This window comes from Microcaecilia unicolor, chromosome 7 (genome assembly GCF_901765095.1).
Source record: "Microcaecilia unicolor chromosome 7, aMicUni1.1, whole genome shotgun sequence".
In the NCBI taxonomy this organism is placed as follows: domain Eukaryota; kingdom Metazoa; phylum Chordata; class Amphibia; order Gymnophiona; family Siphonopidae; genus Microcaecilia; species Microcaecilia unicolor.
Genome location: NC_044037.1, coordinates 15,535,720 through 15,559,337, shown reverse-complemented (window position 1 = coordinate 15,559,337; position 23,618 = coordinate 15,535,720). Strand labels below are relative to the sequence as shown.

General features: G+C 46.8%; 1 protein-coding gene across 2 annotated transcripts in view; it reads left to right on the top strand.

Annotated features, from left to right (window-relative positions):
* The window catches only part of ATRX (ATRX chromatin remodeler), a 453,401-nt gene that overhangs the window by 409,928 nt on the left and 19,855 nt on the right, over positions 1–23,618 (top strand). For both annotated transcript variants that reach the window (XM_030208839.1, XM_030208838.1), the window contains exons 32-33: positions 677–802; positions 6,475–6,570. In XM_030208839.1, the coding sequence (XP_030064699.1) occupies positions 677–802; positions 6,475–6,570 (222 nt within the window). The remainder of the gene's footprint in view (positions 1–676; positions 803–6,474; positions 6,571–23,618) is intronic.

Below are 23,618 nucleotides of genomic sequence, written 5' to 3'. Positions count from 1 at the left end.
TTGTAGCATTTGCATCCCACATTTTCCCACCAATTTGCAGGCTCAATGTGGCTTACATTTGCCGTAATGGCAGTTGCCATTTCCGAATAACAGATTACAAGTGGTAATGCGTTAAGTTGCATACATACATGGTAACATACATTTAGCATAACCTATATATCATGTGCATATTCTTTACAGAGCAGGAAATAGTGCTTCTAATCTGTGCTTTTGCCCAACATTAAAAAAATGTACCAGGGCTCTTCTATTCTTTACACATACAAACTTAATATTCTCTGATAATTCACCCCTAGGCTATCTGTTGAAAATGCAATGCAGTGCAAAACCAGGAATTTCTTAAAGGGCTCTCTGTGGTTGTTCTAAAACACTGCTGCATCTTCAGATATTACATGGTAACATTTGGTGCCTACTCACTCCTGGCTAAAATATAATAAAGAATTGACAGTTCTAGGGACAGAATATATTCCGTTCTTAAGAGCATGTACAAAGGCAGTGCTTTTGTATTTTGTTGCTGTGGTGGAGCAAGATTTTCATTTTATAATCTTTATTCCATTTTTGGGTTAAGTATTCATACTTTTTTAATGGTCTAATAAATTTAAAATCTGAAATTCCACCTGGACCATTGAAAAATGTATATTGTTTTAAACCAAATTACTTATTTTGTTTTCTTTTTAAGGGTTTGACCATGCGCTTAAATATGCCACCTGGGACCACTCATCCTCAACCCAGTTTTAACTCCCCATCTCCATATATGCCCTTAAACTTAGGAGCATTGTCTTCATTGACTAATCAACAGCTAGAGGTAAGTATTGAACTCCAAATGGTTCAGTAGATCTTTAATGTTCATTGTAGTTTATATGGTCCATGGAAGTTCAGAGTCCTAACATAATTTATAGGATTTATCAAGGATAGTGTGGAATAGCCCAGTGAATGCCAGTTATTGCCCGTTATATGCCATATAAAGTGCTTTTCATACCTCCATGTCGTGAAATGTACTACTTTGCCAAGATAGTGTGAAGAGAAGGAGAGAATGGCAGATTTGGGAGGATAAGGGGAGATTGTGTGCAAGTTTATGAGGATAGAACAGGGATAAGTGTGGGGGAGGAGATATGTAAGTGTTAGATGTATTGAAGAAGGATGACTGTGGAAAGGAGGCAAAGGGGAAAAGGGGTTACAGATTCCAAGTGTGACTTGTACAAAGAAGGAAGAATGGGTGTCTGTAATGTGGAGGAGATTATTATTATTATTTGTTGCATTTGTATCCCACATTCCCCCACCTATTTGCAGGCTCAGTGTGGCTTACATAGATTTGAAACATTGTCATTACAGGATGTCAGATACAATTATTAATGTGTAATGATTAGGAGAGGTAAGAGAAGAAAGAAGAGAGTGATTAGGATAGTTGTAGCAGGTAGGCATTCTTAATTGATGGGGATTGATGGGGAAAAAGAAGAATGTCTTCAAGGCTTTTCGAAGGGTAAATGATGAGATGAGAGGCTAGACAGGAGAATAGAAGATGGTTGATAAGGGACCTGTTTGGGAGCCTCTGGACCCTAGAATATCTCAGCTGGAGTGTGAAATACTGGGTGTTTCTGGAATAAAACGAGCGAATGAGAGGGATAAAAACAGTCTCTCTGAATGTGGATGGTCTCCATTTCTCAATAGGTGAGAACTTTAGTTTGCTTTATCTGAGAAAGTTTGGAGTAAATATTGTGCTGCTTCAAGAAACATACCTCTCAGATGCTGAGTGTAGGAAGTAGCAAACAGTTTGGACGGGAAAGATGATGGCAGAATTCAGTGGTAGGCAGAGTTGCAGTGTTAAAAAAAAAATAAGAGGCTTATAGTTGAAAATATACATAAGACCATCTTGGATCCAAATGGAAGATATGTAATAGTGCTGAGAGAGTTAATAGAGAATAAGATATTGTTTGTAATCTTTATGCCCCTAATGTCTACGATCACAAATTCTTTTCCCAGCTTGTGGTAATGGTGGGTCAGTACAGTAGGTATCAGCTGGTGGTTGTTGGGGGTTTCAACTTGACAATCCCTGCCACCAGGGAGAACATGAGGAAAAAAAAGGGGTAAACTCTGATAAAAACAAATAGACTTCATAGACACATGGCACACATGTTACCTCACAGAGGTAGTTTTTACATATTTTTCAAGTGCTGATGGGAGGGGGGGTTTATGTGCATATTGACCATATCTTAAGAACTACTACTCTGTTTACTAATATGGGAGGAATAGAGTCACAGACTATCTCAAATCGCTTATTGGTGGGCATATTTCTAAATATAGTAGATGGTTAGGGATACTTTTAAGGAAAATGAATAGTCTTTTCTGTCAGAGCCAGAAATTGCAGGTTTAATTTCAAAAAGCCTGGCGGGAGTTTATAAATTTTAACAGGAACAAACAAGTACGTGGTCTTGAGAGATAATATAATTTCTTAAACAAGTCATGAACAAAAAGCGACAAAGAATTGCTAGAGCTAACTTAACAAGCTGGCTCTGCTTCAGAGACACCACATTAGTAGGTTGCAGAAGAGAAAAAGTTATGGTTAGAAACCAACTGGATCCCCTGCTTGCTCAGTGAACCAAAGCAAATATTTTTATGCATGTAGATGGGGTCACAAATTTGGTTTGTTATAATCAGGGACATCCCCATCCTAACCAATAAAAAACTGTATGCAAGGAAGCCAGACATAGTGGTTAAAGAGAAAAACACTAGAATGGCATTGATCATAGAAATATTAGTCCCACAGGATTACTCCGGAGAGAGAAAAGATCTTCAAGTACCAAGAAATGCAGTCTGAGATCAAGAAAATGTAGCTGAAAGATATGATGCCCTTTATATTTCCCCTGGGCAATTAAGAGAGTGGTGGGGTTGCAGTGCTTTAGGTACATATTATCATGTGGTGGTAAAAGGTTTTGGGGGGCAAATTGGAAAGGAGTTACAGAACATTCTCTGGGTGGAGTTTGTCTACACCCGAGGTGTGATTACTTTCCTTGACTGAAGGCAAAATCAACAAGGATTATCAAAGAGTGATCAGTGGTGGCCTATCAGCTGCAAGGGGGAAGGGGAATTGCATATAATTAGAGGCATAGCTGCTAATTCTAACATCATAAGTTCTTCAAAATGGTGCCCACTATGTCAGATGCCATGTTTATAATTGCATGTCCCCAGCACATCCGTGGAATGTCCAGTCAGAGCACAGATCAAATTCAAGAATTCTGGTCCAAACCTAAGGCCAGCTGGTGCCTTAATTTAGATTTGGATTGGAATTCTTTAATTTGATCTGTGCTCTGATAGGACATTCCACAAGTGTGTTGGGACATGTGATTATAAACATGGCGTCTGATGTAGTGGTTGGCATTTTGAAGAAGCTATGATGTTAGAACTAGCAGCTATGTATTAGCACAACCTTACCCTGATGCAGCATGTTTTTGTTGCATATAATTAGAGGCATGGCAAATTTCTCAAGTTGAAAAAGTGGAGACAAACTGAGGACTGTAACTCATGGCATGTTTAATGGCATTAAAAGGGCATAAACTAGATAGGTTTGAACACATGTGGTCTTCTCCATGAGTACATCAAATGTTGATTTTGTTTTTTATTTTTGCTTTGTGAGAAGGGGAGGGGTGGGGGTCATTTCTGCGGGGGTATTGTTACCAATAGGAAGTTATGTTTTCCTAGAGCCAGCTGTTTTGGGCAGATTATTGGAAATTGTCTGGAGTTTCTATTTTGCAACCATACTTGTCAGGTTTTGGAAAATTCAATAAACACGAGAAGTTTAAAAATAAAATTGCAAAGAGGAGTTTGGAGGGTAAGGTCGAGGAGTGTGGTAGCCGTGTTAGTCCACTCTTAAGGTTATCAATAGAAATCAAACAAAATAAAACATGGAAAAGAAAATAAGATACCTTTTTTTATTGGACATAACTTAATACATTTCTTGATTAGCTTTCGAAGGTTGCCCTTCTTCGTCAGATCGGAAATAAGCAAATGTGCTAGCTGACAGTGTATATAAGTGAAAACATTCAAGCATTACTATGACAGTCTGACAGGGTGGGAGGATGGGGGTGGGTAGGAGGTATGCATGGGGACATCAAAGCATATCATTGATATTCTAACAGGATGGGTGTGGATAGGTGAGGGGTGGGGTGATCAACAGAGAAATACAGCTTTATGCTTTATAATGGGCTAGGAACCCCAGATCCTTGTTAAGTCCTTTCTGTTGGGTGTTAAAATATTCAATCATTCTGACTTCAAAGGTCTTAAGTTCTTGTATGGTTTTAAAGTTACGATGGGCACCAGGACAGCACCCCAATATGCCAACCTTTTTATGGCTGAGCTGGAAGAGACATTTCTGACTACACACCAGACCAAACCTCTAAAATACTACCGGTACATCGATGACATTTTTATGATTTGGACAGAGGGTGAAGAAACTCTGAAACAATTTTATTCTGCCTTCAATACATACCATCCTACAATCAGATTCAAAATTGACTACTCCCCAGAAAAAGTCAATTTTTTGGACACCACGGTCTCAATCAGTGATGGCTGTATACAAACATCTATATACAAGAAACCCACAGACAGATGCAGCTACCTCCACAACTCCAGCTTCCATCCTTCACATACAAAAAGATCCATCATTTACAGCCAAGCCACAAGATACCACCATATCTGCTCTGACCCAGGGGACAGAGACAGACACCTTAAAAGCCTGACTGCATCCTTCAAACAGAAAAGCTGCAACCCCAAAATAATCTCCAAGAATATTGTCTCCTCCCTCAAAACACCCAGGGAGAATCTGCTACAGTACAAGGAGAAAAAATCCACAGACAGAATCCCCCTTGTAGTGACATACAATCCAGAGCTGGAAAAACTGAGGAAAATCATAAGAGATCTACAACTTATACTCCAGGAGGATGAATTACTGAAAGAGATATTCCCATCCCCTCCAGTACTGGCCTTCCGACAGCCACCCAACTTAAAACACAAGCTAATCAGAAGTAAACTTCCATCACAGACTGAAAAGGAACAGAAGGGCACACTTCCCTGTAATTTATCCAGTTGCAAACTATGCCAAAATATTTCACAGGACCCCACAGTCATCCACAAAGGAAAGATATTCAACATAAAGGAATCTTTCACTTGCTCATCTTCCAATGTGGTATATATCATTCAGTGTAAAAAATGTAACGAAGGATGCTATATTGGAGGAACAGGCCAGATGCTTAAGACAAGATTCAATTTACATAGACATCACATGAACAATAGTGGTGCCAGTAGGATTCCCACCCCTGTTGGTCAGCATTTTACAGGACCAGGACACTGTACCAGTGACTTCAGAGTGAGAATCCTGAAAGGTTACTTTAAAACCATACAAGAACGTAAGACCTTTGAAGTCAGAATGATTGAATATTTTAACACCCAACAGAAAGGACTTAACAAGGATCTGGGGTTCTTAGCCCATTATAAAGCATAAAGCTGTATTTCTCTGTTGATCACCCAACCTATCACCTATCCACACCCATCCTGTTAGAATATCAATGATATGCTTTGATGTCCCCATGCATACCTCCTACCCACCCCCATCCTCCCACCCTATCAGACTGTCATAGTAATGCTTGAATGTTTTCACTTATATACACTGTCAGCTAGCACATTTGCTTATTTCCGATCTGACGAAGAAGGGCAACCTTCGAAAGCTAATCAAGAAATGTATTAAGTTATGTCCAATAAAAAAGGTATCATCTTATTTTCTTTTCCATGTTTTATTTTGTTTGATTTCTATTGATAACCTTGAGGGTAAGGTCGAATGGATGAAAGGGATGTGAACGGTAGTGTGTCTGGCGGGAGGGGGGCGGTGAATAGTCAAGGATGAAGTGGATTGAAAGATGAATGTCCAGGGAAAGGAGAAGAAAAATCAAGCAAGATGCTTAGGCCAGGAGTGTAGCTTCTCTGGATAAGAGTCATTCATACCAGAAGGGGCAAAAAAACAATTGATTTTGATTTATTGTGTTAAGAGTTATTTTTAACAGACTAGAGCTTTAATGTATTTATGTTAATGTAATGTATCTCAGCAGATGAATAAATAAAATAGTAAAAAAAAGATAGCATGAAGATTATTCAGCACCTTTCTGTATTGTACCTAAGCAACATGTTTTGTTCATATCATGTTTTCACATGTAAGAAAAAAAATACTTGCTGCAAGAGTAAACTACTGAGAGTGTATTCCTCCCTGTGTTGATTTAAACAGAACTTGTAGGCTGTATATACAAGTGCAGATTTTCAGTCAATGTGACCATTTTGTTTTCTTTAAGTTACCCTCAGAGGTGAGATGTCTTGTATCAGGTTCTGTTTGTCTAACTGTTCTCATAGATTCAAAAATGTTAGCTATAAGGAAAATTATTTCCCAAGAAACCCTGCATCTATTTTAAGTGCTATAATTTCTGCTCTTTTTACAAGGACCTTATCAACCAAGGCAGAGAGAAAGTTGTTGAAGCAACTAACAGCATTACATCAGTGAGAATTCAGCCTTTTGAAGACATATTAGGAGCTGTGGTAAGTAGATGGGATGGTAAAATGTGTGGTTGGATTATGCAGATCACAAGCAACTCTGACATCTTATACCCTGGGGGAAAGAAGCATGCAATCTGTCTACCTTTTGGGATCCTACCAGATACTGGTGACCTGGAATGGCCACTACTAGAAACAGGATTTTGGGTTTGATGGCCCTTTGGTCTAACCCAGTATGGTGGTAGTTATGTTCCTGTATAAGGAAAGAGTCATTCATCTTGAGATCTGATAGTGTCTCTCTGTTTATACTCCGATCTCAAGATGCAGATTAATGTCTCCTATTATCAGCGTGTTTGGGTTTGCTACTCATGTGTTTGAAATAAAGTCTATAGAGATTGTTTGAGACGCTCTCCAGTTTCCTGGGGGTCTGTAGAAGAGGATGCAGCATTAGGTGGTTTTGTAATGATTTTTTTTTTTCATTTGTACCCCGTGCTTTCCCACTCATGGCAGGCTCAATGCGGCTTACATGGGGCAATGGAGGGTTAAGTGACTTACCCAGAGTCACAAGGAGCTGCCTGTGCCTGAAGTGGGACTCGAACTCAGTTCCTCAGTTCCCCAGGACCAAAGTCCACCACTCTTGCCACTAGGCCACTTTTATTCAGAACGAGGCAATCACCAGTTGTGGTGTTATGGATTCTGCTATGGTTTCTGCTGCAAAAAAGGATTTGTAGATTAAAGCGATGCCCCTCCCTTTTTCCCATTTCCTGTTCAGTACATAATTTTGTAACTTGGTGGGCATAGGTCTGAAATTACCTGGTCGTCTTTGTCATGTATCCATGTTTAATTGAGGAAGACTAGCCCGAGATCTTTGTCTATTATCCAGTCTTTTATTATTTTGCTTTTGTTTACTGCTGATCTGGCATTGATGTATCCCACTGTTATCGGTAGGTAGTTGTCCTCGGTAAGTGAAACTTTGGGAATTTTTTTTAGTTGGCGTTCGTTTGGCTTTTTGGATTTGTTTATTCCCTTCTTTGTCGTCTACTGTGTTTGAATCGTTGTGGAGTCTCTTTGGTTGCTTGATCGAACTCTGTACAGAAGACAGCATGCTAAACTGGGCAATTCAGGTTGCAAAGTATTGGCGTTATGTTGTTGTCTTCTTGTAGTAGGGTTCTTTTGGTTGTTAGAAGTGTAAAGATATATAGTCTTTGGGGAATTCTCGTGTTAAGCGTTTTGCTTCCTGCTATGTGAGGAGGTTGTGGTGGTAGCTAGACCTTGTCATTTAGGGATATTATGAGTCTGTTGCTGTTGTGTAATTGTCTTTTTGTATTGTGAGGACAGGTTGATATATGGTGTTCGTGAGTTTCTTTGGTTGTTCAAGTGGCGTGTTTTTATTCGTAGTTGTCGTATGCTTGTCTGTTTTGCTGTGTAAGTATTAAATTCCCAGTGGTTGTGGGCCACTCTCTCACCAAACTCTCGCACCTCAGTCGTGTGCTTATCTGTTTTGCTATGTAAGTATTAAATTCCCAGTGGTTGTGGGCCACTCTCTCACCAAACTCTTTCACCGCAGTCAACAGCGGTGGCCCTCTTCTTCACAAGGGTGTCACACCACCTGCCTGTTCTGGAAGAGTGGCCTAGTGGTTAGGGTGGTGGACTTTGGTCCTGGGGAACTGAGGAACTGAGTTTGATTCCCACTTCAGGCACAGGCACCTCCTTGTGACTCTGGGCAAGTCACGTAACCCTCCATTGCCCCATGTAAGCCGCATTGAGCCTGCCATGAGTGGGAAAGCGCGGGGTACAAATGTAACAAAAAAAAAAACCTCTCTGTCACCAATTCCAAATCAGTTGTGCTCCACCCTCGCTGTCGCTGGCTGTGGGAGTCTTACACTGTTCGCCTGGGCAGCTCCATTGCCGCTTTCCGCCTCTGTTCTCCTCTACCAGTTGTCGGAACAGGAGGTGCAGTGCTGGCCATGCGTGGGACTAGTGCACCCTCCTGCACTTGGGAGCCCACCCGCTCCCGAGATGTGAACTGCTTGCCAGAGATGCCTGCAGCAACGCCTCCTTCGAGCTGAGGTCGGCAGTTTGCTCATGAGGCTGCTGAGCTGCCGGCATCGGGGTCATGCAGGAGAAGCAGCAAGAGTCAAAGGACTCCGGATTTCTCTGCGCTGCCTCTGGGCTGCAACACTGCTGAACAGCAGGGATTTGGTGGAAAACGTGATGGCCTCCACTCCAGGTCCTCCTGCTCCTGAACCGGGGCCACTGCTGCTCCAAGGCCAACTCACCTCTTCTCTCTGCTCCAACAGCCTCTACACGGGCGCGCTGCACTGTCTTCCCAGTCTGCCTCTGCGCTCCATCACCGAGCCGATCTCTGCAGCAGGAGAATGCTGCGCTTCCAATTTGCCACGAGGGAGTCAGGCATGCTCCACCAGCCTCTAGAGAAGGAGAGACCCCCCCCCCCTTGGATTGTCCAGAAGCGAGTTGAGTAGCCAGATATCAGGCTGCTGCCAATCAGCCGGCCAGAGCAACTAGTTGATGGATAGTGGTGTCAAGCAGGAGAAGAGCTCTGGAGCTCACCACATTGCGACCATCACAAAGCCTTAACTATATTACTATGTAATTTAGTTAGCTGCCTCCATTGTTTCGGAATGCACATAGATCTAACTAAACAAAATAGCTCCTAATACTAGGTAAATGATAGTTCTCCAAGGACAAGCAGGCTGCTTGTTCTCACTGATGGGTGACGTCCACGGCAGCCCTGAGGTCCGGAAATCTTCCTAGCAACAAAAGTTTGTTAGAGTCTGCGGTCGCGCGCAGGCGCGGCCATCTTCCCGCCCATAGCGCGGGGACACCAGTTTCTTTTTGTCCACAATTGAGAGAGACTGTGTTTTGGTCCCTCTCAGCGCATCCTGAGAAGCCTTCAGTTTTTTTGTCGCGATTTTCGTGTTTTTTTTTCTCTCTATTTCTTCTCTATTCTTCTTCTTTGGCTCCGTTCTGTTATTAAAAAAAAAAAAAAAAAAAAAGAAGTAAGTTTCCTTAGACTTCTAGTTTGGGCCGGCTAAGTTTCCTTTCGCCGTCGTTGCGGCTGTCTTAGGCCGCCCGTTCGGGTTTTTCCCTTTTTTGTGTCTTTCTTTTTGGCACCATCGACGACTTTGACTTCGCTGCCGCTATTTTTCCATCCATGACATCGAGGATTCCCAGCAGCTTCAAGAAGTGCGGTTGCTGCAACCAGGCAATCTCGGGTTCTGATCCACATGCGTGGTGTATTCAGTGCCTTGGGCCCGAACATCGCCCAGCCGCCTATAAATTGTGTCTCAGTCTCAAGAAGCGGACACAAGCGGTGAGACAAGCTCAACGGGACCATCTGTTTGGAGCTTTGCCCGGTACTTCGGCGTCAACATCGACAGAGGTACCAAGTTCGGCGGTGTCAATGTCTGCACCGGAGCAAGCATTGACCTCGGGAGTGCAGGTAATGGCTGTCCGCAGACCACTGCACGCTGGGAGTAGTGAGCCGTCGAGTGGGTCTCCACCTGTCTCAAAGGCTGCTGCTTCACAGGCCCATCGGGACCAACCGTCTCCGGGGCGTTGAGGGAATCGGCACCCGAGAAGCATCAACGCCGGGAGGACCGCACCCCCTCTATTCAGGAGGTGTCGATCGTTGGACAGCCCGGTACCGCCTACTCGTTCTTTGCAGGTTCTGCTTCCGACTCCTACACCGGCTTCCCTGCCTTTTCCGGTAGAGACTCTGGACGAGCGTCTCCGAGCCGTTCTTCCGGGTCTCCTGGAAGGGCTGATGTGACAGTCTGTACTGGTACCAACGGTGCTTGTGCTGGCTGGCTCCTTGCCTGTGGTGAGGTCCCTGACACTGGTACCGCTTGCAGCATCGGCTTCGGCTGCCACCCAGGTCGACTCCCTGTCGACGTCGTTGTAGGGAGCTTCTTCACCGCCGCCGAGGGAGTCGACTTCTTGACCACACCATCGAGAACATCGTTCCTCGGAGTTGAGGCGGGCCTGGGTTCGGACTGCTGTTCGGGAGCTTTTGTCTGAAACCGAGGCGGAGGCCTCGTGGGGGGAGGAAGAGGATCCCAGGTATTTCTCATCTGAGGAGTCTTATGGTCTTCCTTCTGACCCCAGTCCCTCTCCTGAAAGAAAGTTTTCTCCACCGGAGAGTCTTTCTTTCTCCTCTTTTGTCTGGGAAATGTCTGTGGGCATTCCCTTCCCGGTGGTTACTGAGGATGAGCCCCGGACTGAGATGCTCGAGGTCCTTGACTATCCTTCACCACCTAAGGAGTCGTCCACGGCTCCTTTGCATAAGGTTCTCAAGGAGACTTTGCTTAGGAACTGGACGAAACCCTTAACTAATCCCACCATCCCTAAGAAGATTGAGTCCCAGTATAGGGTCCATGGAGAACCTGAGTTGATGAGGACCCAGTTACCTCACGACTTTCTTTCCGAGCACTCTACCAAAACCCTCATCCACACCCTTGTCACCTCTCGTTTAGACTACTGCAATCTGCTTCTTGCTGGCCTCCCACTTAGTCACCTTTCCCCTCTCCAGTCGGTTCAAAACTCTGCTGCCCGTCTCATCTTCCGCCAGGGTCGCTTTACTCATACTACCCCTCTCCTCAAGACCCTTCACTGGCTCCCTATCCGTTTTCGCATCCTGTTCAAACTTCTTCTACTAACCTATAAATGTATTCACTCTGCTGCTCCCCAGTATCTCTCCACACTCGTCCTTCCCTACACCCCTTCCTGTGCACTCCGCTCCATGGATAAATCCTTCTTATCTGTTCCCTTCTCCACTACTGCCAACTCCAGACTTCGCGCCTTCTGTCTCGCTGCACCCTACGCCTGGAATAAACTTCCTGAGCCCCTACGTCTTGCCCCATCCTTGGCCACCTTTAAATCTAGACTGAAAGCCCACCTCTTTAACATTGCTTTTGACTCGTAACCACTTGTAACCACTCGCCTCCACCTACCCTCCTCTCTTCCTTCCCGTTCACATTAATTGATTTGATTTGCTTACTTTATTTATTTTTTGTCTATTAGATTGTAAGCTCTTTGAGCAGGGACTGTCTTTCTTCTATGTTTGTGCAGCGCTGCGTATGCCTTGTAGCGCTATAGAAATGCTAAATAGTAGTAGTAGTAGTAGTAGACTCTATGGTTGTGGACTCTGCCCTAAAGAGAGCTGGCAGTTCTAGAGATTTTGCCTCGGCGCCCCCGGGGCGGGAATCTAGAACTCTCGACTCCTTTGGGAGGAAGGCCTACCAGTCCTCCATGCTCGTGTCCAGGATTCAGTCGTACCAGCTCTACACGGGCATTCATATGTGGAACAATGTGAAGCAACTGGCGGACCTGGTAGATAAGCTCCCTGTGAAGCACGCCAGGCCTTTTCAGAAGGTGGTCAGGCAGCTGAAGGCATGTCGTAAATTCCTGTCCAGGGGTGCTTATGACACTTCTGATGTTGCATCCAGGTCTGCTGCTCAAGATATAGTGATGCGCAGACTCTCATGGCTGCGTGCCTCTGACCTGGAAAGTAGGACCCAGCAGCGGCTTGCGGATGTTCCTTGCCGGGGAGATAACATTTTTGGCGAGAAGGTCGAGCAGGTTGTAGAACAGCTCAACCAACGGGTCACCGCCCTCGACAACCTCTCCCACCGGGCGCCTTCAGCATCTACCTCAACTGGTAGACATTTTTTCAGGGGCAGGAGGAGTGTTCCCTATTCTTATAATAAGTGTAGGAACACTCCACCTGCCTGACAGCCTTCTCAGGCTCAGCCCCAGCGCGCTCATCCTCGTCAACAGCGTGCGCCTAAACGGGCCCCTGCAGCTCCCCAGCAAAAGCAAGGGACGGGCTTTTGACTGGCTCCAGATGAGCATAGCCGCTGTAAACGTGTGTGTACCAGACGACTTACCAGTCGGGGGGAGGTTAACATTTTTTCACCAAAGGTGGCCTCTCATAACCTCCGACCAGTGGGTTCTTCAAATAGTCCGGTTAGGATACGCCCTCAATTTGACTTCTACACCTCCAAATTGCCCACCAGGAGCTCAGTCATTCAGCTCCCAGCACAAGCAGGTACTTGCAGAGGAACTCTCCGCCCTTCTCAGCACCAATGCAGTCGAGCCCATTCCACCCGGGCAAGAAGGGCTGGGATTCTATTCCAGGTACTTCCTTGTGCAAAAGAAAACAGGGGAGATGCGTCCCATCCTAGATCTAAGGGCCCTGATGAAATTCCTGGTCCGAGAAAAGTTCAGGATGCTTTCCCTGGGCACCCTTCTTCCCATGATTCAGAAAGACGATTGGCTATGGTCTCTGGACTTAAAGGATGCTTACACCCACATTCCGATAGTTCCAGCTCACAGGAAGTATCTTCGATTTCGTCTCGGAACACAACACTTCCAGTATTGTGTGCTGCCATTTGACCTGGCCTCGGCCCCCCGAGTCTTTACAAAATGCCTGGCAGTGGTCGCAGCGTCGCTATGCAGACTGGGAGTGTGTGTTTTCTCTTACCTCGACGATTGGCTGGTGAAGAGCACCTCGGAGCCAGGAGCTCTACAGTCCATGCAGATGACTATTCAACTCCTGGAGCTACTCGGGTTTGTTTTAAATTACCCAAAGTCTCATCTCCTTCCAGTTCAAAGACTAGAATTCATAGGAGCTCTGTTGGACTCAACGACAGCTCAGGCCTATCTTCCCAAGGCGAGGGTGGACAATCTTTTGTCTCTCATTTCTGTGGTCAGAGCGTCTCAACAGATCACGGCTCAGCAGATGTTGGAGACTTCTCGGCCACATGGCCTCCACAGTTCATGTGACTCCCATGGCACGCCTTCATATGAGATCAGCTCAGTGGACCCTAGCTTCCCAGTGGTATCAAGCTGCAGGGAATCTAGAGGATGTGATCCAATTGTCCATCGGGTTTTGCAACTCTCTTCAGTGGTGGACCATTTGATCCAATTTGACCTTGGGACACCCATTCCAAATTCCTCAGCCAAAGAAAGGGCTGACAACGGATGCATCTCTCCTGGGGTGGGGAGCGCATGTAGATGGGCTTCACACTCAAGGACCTTGGTCCCTCCAGGAATCAGGTCTTCAGATCAATCTTCTGGAGTTGCGAGCATTCTGGAACGCTCTAAAGCATTTCAGAGATCGGCTATCCAACCAAATTATCCAAATTCAGACAGACAACCAGGTTGCCATGTACTATGTCAACAAGCAAGGGGGCACCGGATCTCGCCCCTTGTGTCAGGAGGCCGTCCAGATGTGGCTTTGGGCTCATCATCGAGGTATGTTTTTCCAAGCCACTTATCTGGCAGGCGTAAACAACAGTTTGGTCGACAGATTGAGCAGGATCATGCAATCTCACGAGTGGTCGCTCAACTCGCGTGTGGTGCGCAAGATCTTTAAGTGTGGGGCGCACCCCCTTGGTGGATCTTTTTGCCACTCAGCTCAATATCAAGGTCCCTCAGTTCTGTTCCAGACTACAGGCCCATGACAGACTAGCGTCAGATGCTTTGCTCCTTCACTGGGGGAAGGATCTTCTGTATGCATATCCTCCCATACCTCTTGTGGGGAAGACTCTGCTGAAACTCAAGCAAGACCGGGGAACCATGATTCTGATTGCTCCTTTCTGGCCGCGTCAGATTTGGTTCCCTCTTCTTCTAGAATTATCCTCCGAAGAACCATGGAGATTGGAGTGTTTTTCGATCCTCATAACTCAGAACAAAGGGGCGCTTCTGCATCCCAACCTTCAGTCTCTGGCTCTCACGGCGTGGATGTTGAGGGCGTAGAGTTCGCCTTTTGGGTCTTTCTGAGGGTGTCTCCCGAGTCTTGCTTGCTTCCAGGAAAGATTCCACTAAGAGGAGTTATTCTTTCTTTCTTTTTTTTTTTTATAGCTTTTCAATAATTTACATCATGATAATAATAATACATCAAAATGTATAAGAATTTAAAACATAAATTTAAGCATTCTAAAACAATGAAACACTCCTTATTATTTTGTCCACAAAGGAAGGATCCAAGAATAGGAAACAAAATTTTAAGAACTTAACATTTTCTTATCACATATAGACTGGAAGGATATCAGGGTCTTGCAGCATAGACAGTACAATTAACTGGGAGATGCCATCTCAGGGACATCCCGCATACTCTCCCTAGCTATAATGAAATCTCGTATTTTCATAGGACAGAAAAAAAAGGTAATTAACTCTATTTATCTGCATGGGTATCGAAGAATAAAAGTACCTCCCAGAGAAAGGAATCTTGGTTTAAATACCAATAATTCCCTTCTCCTGGCCTGAGTTTCTTTGGCTAAATCTGGAAAGATTCGAATTTTCCCACTCATGAAAATAGCATTCATTTTTCTGAAATAAGAACGCAAAATTAAATTTTTGTCCGTCTCCAATGCAAACTTAGCAAGTAAAGTTGCTCGATCTGGAATTTCAGATCGTTCTAGAAAATCAGTTAAATTGTCTTGTGGAGTTTCTGGAACTGTTGTCACAGGTGTAGGTTTTTTAAGATATTGCATTCTAGTCACTAAAGGGTGACTTTCTACAGGAATGTCCAGAACTTCCAGAAAATATTTTTTTTTAAGTTCTGTTGGTAATATAAATGGTGAAATTGGAAAACTCAGAATCCTGAGATTAGCCCTCTTATACTGATTTTCTATATATTCCATCTTTCATGCTTGGATTTTATTTTCTTTTATGACCGTCGCCACTGTAGTTTGCATTAATTTAAAGTTAGAATCAAAAGTTTGCATTTCAACTTGGTGAGTTTCAACTCTAGTGGCTAACTGATCAGTTTTTTTTTCATTTAATTGTCTTATTTCAGTCTGGGTATAATTAAATATGCGTTGGAGGGATACATTTACCTCTTGTATGGCTTCCCAGATCGTGTCCATAGTGACAATTGCTGGTTTTTCCACACCACCTCCTAACCCAGAGAATATCTCTTCTTGGGTTAAGGCTAGGGGCAAATATCCCCTTTCCGCTGTAACAGTACCTGGAGTTGAAGCAAAGGCTGGACCTCCCATCGCTGACGACAGGTCACCCACTTCGGACGCCTGTTCAGTCGACCCATTCTCAGCTCCCGCTTTCCTTCCGGGTTGTGGCGGGGTCAGACCAGTCGGAGGGCTCGGAGTTACTCCCTCTGCATTGTGTTCCGTTGATGGTAATACGGAAGCACTAGAGGCAAGATCCCTCGATCCCGGTGGTCGGATACCAAAGTTTTCTAACGTGGATTGCGACATAGCGGGACCCAAAACTGTGCTCGAGGAGGTAGGAGCCACAGTTTTTCCTTTTCTCTTCCCCATTTCTTTGGGGAGCGCTCCGTGGCACAAGTCCAAGTCAGAAAATCTCCAGAGCTCACACACACAAGTCCAGTCTGGAAGCCATCTTGGATCCTCCCGAGTTATTCTTTCAAATGGAGGAGGTTTGTCGTCTGGTGAGACAGCAAGGCCCTAGATCCTCGCTCTTGTCCTACACAGACCCTGCTTGAGAACCTTCTACATTTGTCAGAGTCTGGTCTCAAGACCAACTCCGTAAGGGTTCATCTTAGTGCAATTAGTGCTTACCATCAATGTGTAGAAGGTCGGCCTATCTCTGTACAGCCTTTAGTTGTTTGCTTCATGAGAGGTTTGCTTTTGTCAAAGTACCCTGTCAAACCTCCAATAGCATCTTGGGATCTCAACGTCGTTCTCACCCAGCGGATGAAGCCTCCTTTTGAGCCACTGAATTCCTGCCATCTGAAGTACTTGACCTGGGAGGTCATTTTCTTGGTGGCTGTTACTTCAGCTCGTAGAGTCAATGAGCTTCAAGCCTTGGTAGCCCTTGCTCCCTATACTAAATTTCATCATAACAGAGTAGTCCTTCGCACTCACCCTAAGTGCTTGCCAAAGGTGGTATTGGAGTTCCATCTGAACCAGTCAGTTGTCTTGCCAACATTTTTTCCCTGTCCTCATACCCGCCCTGCTGAACGTCAGTTGCATACATTGGACTGCAAGAGAGCATTGGCCTTTTATGTGGAGCGGACCAGCCCCTTCAGACAGTCCGCCTAAATGTTTGTATCATTTGACCCCAATAAGAGGGGAGTCTCTGTCAGGAAATGCACCATTTCCAATTGGCTAGCAGATTGCATTTCCTTTACTTATGCCCAAGCTGGGCTGACTCTTGAGGGTCATGTCACGGCTCATAGTGTTAGAGCCATGGCAGCGTCAGTGGCCCACTTGAAGTCAGCCACTATTGAAGAGATTTGCAAGGCTGCGACGTGGTCTTCAGTCCACACATTCACATCTCATTATTGCCTTCAGCAGGATAGCTGACGTGACAGTCAGTTTGGGCAGTCGGTGCTGCAGAATCTGTTTGGGACTTAGGATCCAACTCCACCCCCCTAGACCCATTTTTGTTCTGTTCCAGGCTGCACTCTCAGTTAGTTGTTTATGGTTTCAGGTCAATCTAAGTTATGTCCTCACCGTTGCGAGGCCCAATTGACCAATGTTCGTTGTTTTGAGTGAGCCTGGTTGCTAGGGATACCACACATGTGAGAACAAGCAGCCTGCATGTCCTCGGAGAAAGCGAAGATACTTACCTGTAGCAAGTATTCTCCAAGGACAGCAAGCTGATTTTTCTCACAAACCCACCCACCTCCCCTTTGGAGTTATTTGATGCTTTTTGATTTAACTGAGGGAACGCGCTCATGCGATGGGTGGGAAATCAGTCCGTGCAGTGCGCGCTGCACGCACACCAGAAGACTGGCAAAACTTTTTTTGTATTTTGCTTGCAAAATGACGATTCCTGGGCTGACGTGGATATCGACCCACATGTGAGAACAATCAGCCTGCTGTCTTCGAAGAATACCTGCTACAGGTAAGTATCTTCACTATATATATATAGGGAAAGGGAATGGGACTATATATATATAGCGAAGATACTTATTTATATACAGTGCAATCCGCTTAAGTGCAAGGGTCTGGGACCAAAGAAATACATGCGGTTAACCGGAGCCTGCACTTAACCGTTGTGACCCAAAAAAGAAGCTTGACATCTGATAAACATATGTACAGTACTGTTATACGTACAGTATACAGTCTCCGTTAACTGACGTTAGGCTTACTTGAAGTAATCAGTCAAAGTCCTCTGTACACTCTTGTGTCTGCGAGTTCCATAGACTATGTCTGCCAGACGGTAATAACTGTCATCTATCCAGTGGCACCCAGATAGGACCGCACGGTGTTGAGACTCTCCAGTGTTCTTGCAAAAGTGACAGGAGGAGGTTGTTGAATTTCATCAGCATGTGCCTCGCTGCTCATTTCATCATCTGTTTCATCATCAGCCGTTGTTGCCTGCGTGTAGGAGTGGCCTAGTGGTTAGGGTGGTGGACTTTGGTCCTGAGGAACTGAGTTCGATTCCCACTTCAGGCACAGGCAGCTCCTTGTGACTCTGGGCAAGTCACTTAACCCTCCATTGCCCCATGTAAGCCGCATTGAGCCTGCCATGAGTGGGAAAGCGCGGGGTACAAATGTAACAAAAAAATATATATATCTGGACATCAGTGCTGTCGTCAGCTGTTTGTAGATTGTAATCAACAGCTACATAGCGATGAAACTCCTCTTCAGTAACAGTGGCTGGGATGTCAATAACCTGTTCATCTGATGCATTTGGAACAGCTGCATCTGTTTCGTCCCTCTCCACAACCTTAAAGCTTGCCCGGTTGTAGCAGTTCACAATGGTTGCCTGTGTAACATGAATTCCAGGCTTCTTTCTGCATATGTAGGGAATCCAACAGTGATAGATTACAAGCCAGTTCAACAGCACGTTTATCTTTGCCAGTCTGGCCATCCATAACGCTCATCAGACGACGTAGCACGAGAACCCGATAATGTTGTTTGAAATTGGCTATTATGCCCTGATCCATAGGTTGGATCAGAGAGGTAGTGTTTGGTGGCAGCAAGACCACCTTGAGGTTAGACAGCCTGACATCATCCCTGTGTGCAGCACAATTATCACAAAGCAACAAAATCTGACGCTTTTTGTGCCCGCATTCTAGTGTCTAAGTTCTTTAGCCACTGCTTCCAAATTTCCCCAGTCATCCATGAATTTGTGTTAGCCTCGTATGACACAGGAAGTCACTTAACATTCTTGAAGCAACGGGGCTGTTTGCTCTTTCCAGTGACGAGAGGTTCCAACTTCTCACTCCCATCTATATTGCAGCAAAGGAGGATCGTCATTCGGTCCTTCAACGTTTTACTTCCTGTAGTTTCAGCTTGTTTGAATGCGAGTGTTCCATCAGGAATCGCTCGCCAGTAGAGTCCGTTTTCGTCAGCATTGAAAATGTCATGAAGTGCAAACTCATTCAAGATGGTAGGAAGAACTGAAACAACTCAATTTTCAGCACCAAAGTCATCAGCGTCTTGTTTTTCACCATGCTGTTACTTGAATTTTATGTTGTTCCTCTCCTTCCATCTTTCCAACCTTCCAACAGTGGCTTTGAATTCAGTTAGTCCAAGACTTTCAGCTAGCTGATAAGCTTTCTCCATAAGCAGTGGACCACTGACAGGAAACTGTCTGCTCCTGACTTGAGAAAACCACCGAAGAAGAGCATCTTCTACCTCCTCAGCTTTCCCCCCTCTTTTATGTTTCCGTTGTGGATTTGTGTTGTTTTCCCAATCTTCCAGAAGCTGGTCTTTCTGATTCATGATGTGTGAAATTTGACTGGGATTGACACCATATTCTTTAGCGATAGATGCTTGACTTTGTTTTCTAATTTTTTAAGAACCATTCGTTCAGCCAGTGTTAAAGTCTTACAGTTCCGCCTTGACGACGACCCCAGTGTACACTCTAACAACATTCTTTCGCTTATTCTGCCTGTGGCAGTTAAAGGGGCGGTAAATTTGAAAGCACGTTGGTTGTCAGGCGCCAATCGGCTTCCATATTCCGTGCGCATGCTTATGCGGAGTCTTTCCTGCAGAGGAGAATGGTATGGGATTTGCGTTACAAGACGTATGAGGAGAGACTTGTGGACCTGAACAATGTATACTCTGGAGGAAAAGAGAAACAGGTGTGATATGATACAGACGTTCAAATATTTGAAAGGTATTAATCTGCAAACTAACCTTTTCCGGAGATGCGAAGGCAGTAGAATGAGAGGACATGAAATGAGATTGAAGGGGGGCAGACTCAAGAAAAATGTCAGTAAGTATTTTTTCACAGAGAGAGTAGTGGATGCTTGGAATGCCCTCCCACGGAGGTGGTGGAAACGAAAACGGTAACGGAATTCAAACATGCGTGGGATAAACATAAAGGAATCCTGTTCAGAAGGAATGGATCCTAAAGAGCTTAGACGAGATTGGGTGGCAAAGCCAGTGGCGGGAGACGGAGATGGTGCTGGGCAGACTTATACGGTCTGTGCCAGAGCCGGTGGTGGGAGGCGGGACTGGTGGTTGGGAGGCGGGGATAGTGCTGGGCAGACTTACACGGTCTGTGCCCTGAAAAGGACAGGTACAAATCAAGGTAAGGTATACACAAAAAGTAGCACATGTGAGTTTATCTTGTTGGGCAGACTGGATGGACTGTGCAGGTCTTTTTCTGCCGTCATCTACTATGTTACTATGTTAGGAGCGGTCTTAAACCATGCATGTAAGCTAAGCGAATCTTGCACTTATCAGTGGTGCGCTAAACCGAAGTTTGTCCCCATAGAAATTGATGGCGCCAAAAACGGGAGTGAAGTACGACATGCAGTTAAGCAGAGCATGCGCTTATCTGACGTGCACTTAAATGGAGTGCACTGTATCTCTCTCTCTCTCTCTCTCTCTCTCTCTCTCTCTCTCTATATATATATATATATATATATATAATATGAAAAAGAGGAAATCACACTCAGCCTTGTATGTATGGTTATCAAAGGCACATGAGCAACTAGAAGAAAGTAAATGGATCACCGTCCTCCTCCTCCTCCATATAGTCTTGGCAAACCAGTGGACTTGGACAGAAGTAGATGTGAAATGAGCACATCGTATTTACAGAGGAGGAGTTGCTTAAAATATTAGCAGTAACACGGTTGAAAGTAGAGGGCATTTAGCCTGGATCCATACAAGTGGGAATAAGAGGAAGGCAGGAATTATAGGTCTCTCAGTCAAGCATTGGTAGTGGTCCAATTTATGGAAACACTTTTAAAGAAAAGGATAAGGGCAGTATCTTAAAAACAATAGAGTAGATGACCCCAGACAACATGTTTTATAGGGGGGAGAACATGGTCAAATTTATGTACTTTGAAGTTACCAAAATGGTGGGTCAGACAGATACAGCAGACTATTAAAGTATTCACTATAGGCTAGAGTAGACTAGAGTAGGCTAGGGATTAGTTAATTCTCCGAGGACAAGCAGGCTGCTTGTTCTCACGACTGGGGTGACGTCCGCGGCAGCCCCCACCAACCGGAAAAAAGCTTCGCGGGACGGTCGGCACGCAGGGCACGCCCACCGCGCATGCGCGGCCGTCTTCCCGCCCGTGCGCGACCGCTCCCGCCAGTTCCTTTTTTTCCGCGTCTGGAGAGAGTCGTGCCCCGCTGCTCTCTCTGATTCAGCCGCCGGATTTTCGATCGCGTTTACGCCGATCGTGTTCTTTCTTTGTTTATTTACGTTTAGTTACCGTCCGGTTTCTTTTAAAAAAAAAAAAAAAAAAAAAAAGAAACCCTGCGCGTGTGGAGCACGCGCTCCCTTTTTCCCTCGCTTCCAGCGGGGACGCTGCATGGCGGCCTAGTGGCCGCACGGTCGTTTTCCTTTTCGTGGTGTGATTTCAGCCACCATTGACGACTTTGACTTCGCCGACGCGATTTTTCCGTCGATGTCCTCGAAGGTCCCGAGTGGATTTAAAAAGTGTGGTCGCTGCGGCCGGCCGATCTCGCAGACCGACACCCACGCTTGGTGCCTCCAGTGCCTCGGGCCGGAGCACAATATCAAGTCGTGTTCTCTGTGTCTCGGTCTCCGGAAACGGACTCAGGTTGCGAGGCAAGTTCTGCGGGACCGTCTTTTTGGAACTTGCGCCGGCCCCTCGACGTCGACCTCGAAGGCATCGGTATCGACGCCCGGCCCTTCGGAACCGGTATCGATGCCCGAGACATCGGCACCGATGGCAGCGACCCCAGGAGAACAGGTCCCGTCGGCCCACCGGTCCTCCGGTGAGAGTGGGGGTGAGAGGCCGCGTGGGCAGTCGGCCCCGGTCACTCCCTCAGCTCGTGGGCCACGGGACCGAACCCTGTCTGACCCGGTACCTCGAGACCGAGGGGGATCGACCTCCTCCTCCTCCATGCCTTCCGGCGCCGGTGACGGGCATCGTAAGAAAGATAAGAAGCGTCGTCACCGGTCGCCCTCGGTGCATCCGGATATCGGAGAGGAGGCGACGCCGAAGCGTCATCGTCGAGAGGAGAGGTCTCCGTCGGTTGTGGAGGTACCGACGCGTCGGGGTTCCGGCACCTCGGTGCCGTCTCCTGGCCCCCAGCAGCTTCTGGCGCCGACACCCCTACCGGCCCCACCGCCTTTCCCGGCAGCGGGCCTGGACGAGTGCCTCAGAGCCATCCTTCCGGGGATCCTGGAAGGGCTGATGCGCCAGGCTGTGCCGGCGCAGGGGGTGCTTGCGCCCTCGGCGCCGATGACTGTGGCGCCGGCGAGCTCTAGCCCGGCGCTGGGGCCGTCGACACCGCCGCCGCTTGCGGTGCCGGTCTCGACCGCCACGCAGGTGGAGTCCCCGTCGACGTCGATGGAGGGAGCTCCGTCCCTGCCGGCGCGGGAGTCCACCGCTCGACGACACCGAGACCTCGGTGCCTCGACGTCGAGCCGGGCCCGGTTCAGGATTCAGCTACATGAGCTTATGTCCGATACCGAGGATGAGGACTCGTGGGGGGAAGAGGAGGACCCTAGATATTTCTCCTCAGAGGAGTCTACGGGCCTTCCCTCGGACCCCACGCCTTCACCGGAGAGGAAGCTCTCACCCCCCGAGAGCCTCTCCTTTGCCTCCTTTGTGCGGGATATGTCTATCAGCATTCCCTTCCCCGTGGTCTCTGTGGAAGAGCCGAGGGCCGAGATGCTCGAGGTCCTCGACTATCCATCGCCACCTAGAGAGTCCTCCACGGTGCCGCTGCACAATGTCCTCAAGGAGACACTGCTTCGGAACTGGGTGCGACCGTTAACTAACCCCACCATTCCCAAGAAAGCAGAGTCCCAGTACAGGATCCACTCCGACCCAGAGTTAATGCGGCCCCAATTGCCCCATGACTCGGCGGTCGTGGATTCTGCTCTCAAGAGGGCACGGAGTTCGAGGGATACCGCCTCGGCGCCCCCGGGGCGGGAGTCTCGCACTCTGGACTCGTTTGGGAGGAAGGCCTACCAATCCTCCATGCTCGTGACCCGCATCCAGTCATACCTGCTCTATATGAGCATTCACATGCGGACCTATGTGCAACAACTGGCGGACCTGGTCGAGAAGCTCCCGCCGGAGCAGTCCAGGCCTTATCAGGAGGTGGTCAGGCAGCTGAAGGCGTGCAGAAAGTTCCTGTCCAGGGGTATCTATGACACCTGTGACGTGGCATCTCGTGCTGCGGCCCAAGGTATAGTGATGCGCAGGCTCTCATGGCTGCGTGCCTCTGACCTGGACAACCGCACCCAGCAGAGACTGGCCGACGTCCCTTGCCGGGGGGATAACATTTTTGGTGAGCAGGTCGAGCAGATGGTGGACCAACTGCATCAGCGGGAAACCGCTCTCGACAAGCTCTCCCACCGGGCGCCTTCAGCATCCACCTCAGCAGGTGGACGTTTTTCCCGGGCCCGGCAGGCTGCACCCTATTCTTTTGCAAAGCGTAGGTACAACCAGCCGGCCCGAAGGCCTCGTCAGGCACAGGGACAGCCCCAGCGCGCTCGTTCCCGTCAACAGCGTGCGCCTAAGCAGCCCCCTGCGCCTCCACAGCAAAAGCCAGGGACGGGCTTTTGACTGGATCCACGGGAACATAGCCGCCCTCAAAGTGTCCGTACCGGACGATCTGCCGGTCGGGGGGAGGTTAAAATATTTTCACCAAAGGTGGCCTCTCTTAACCTCCGACCAGTGGGTTCTCCAA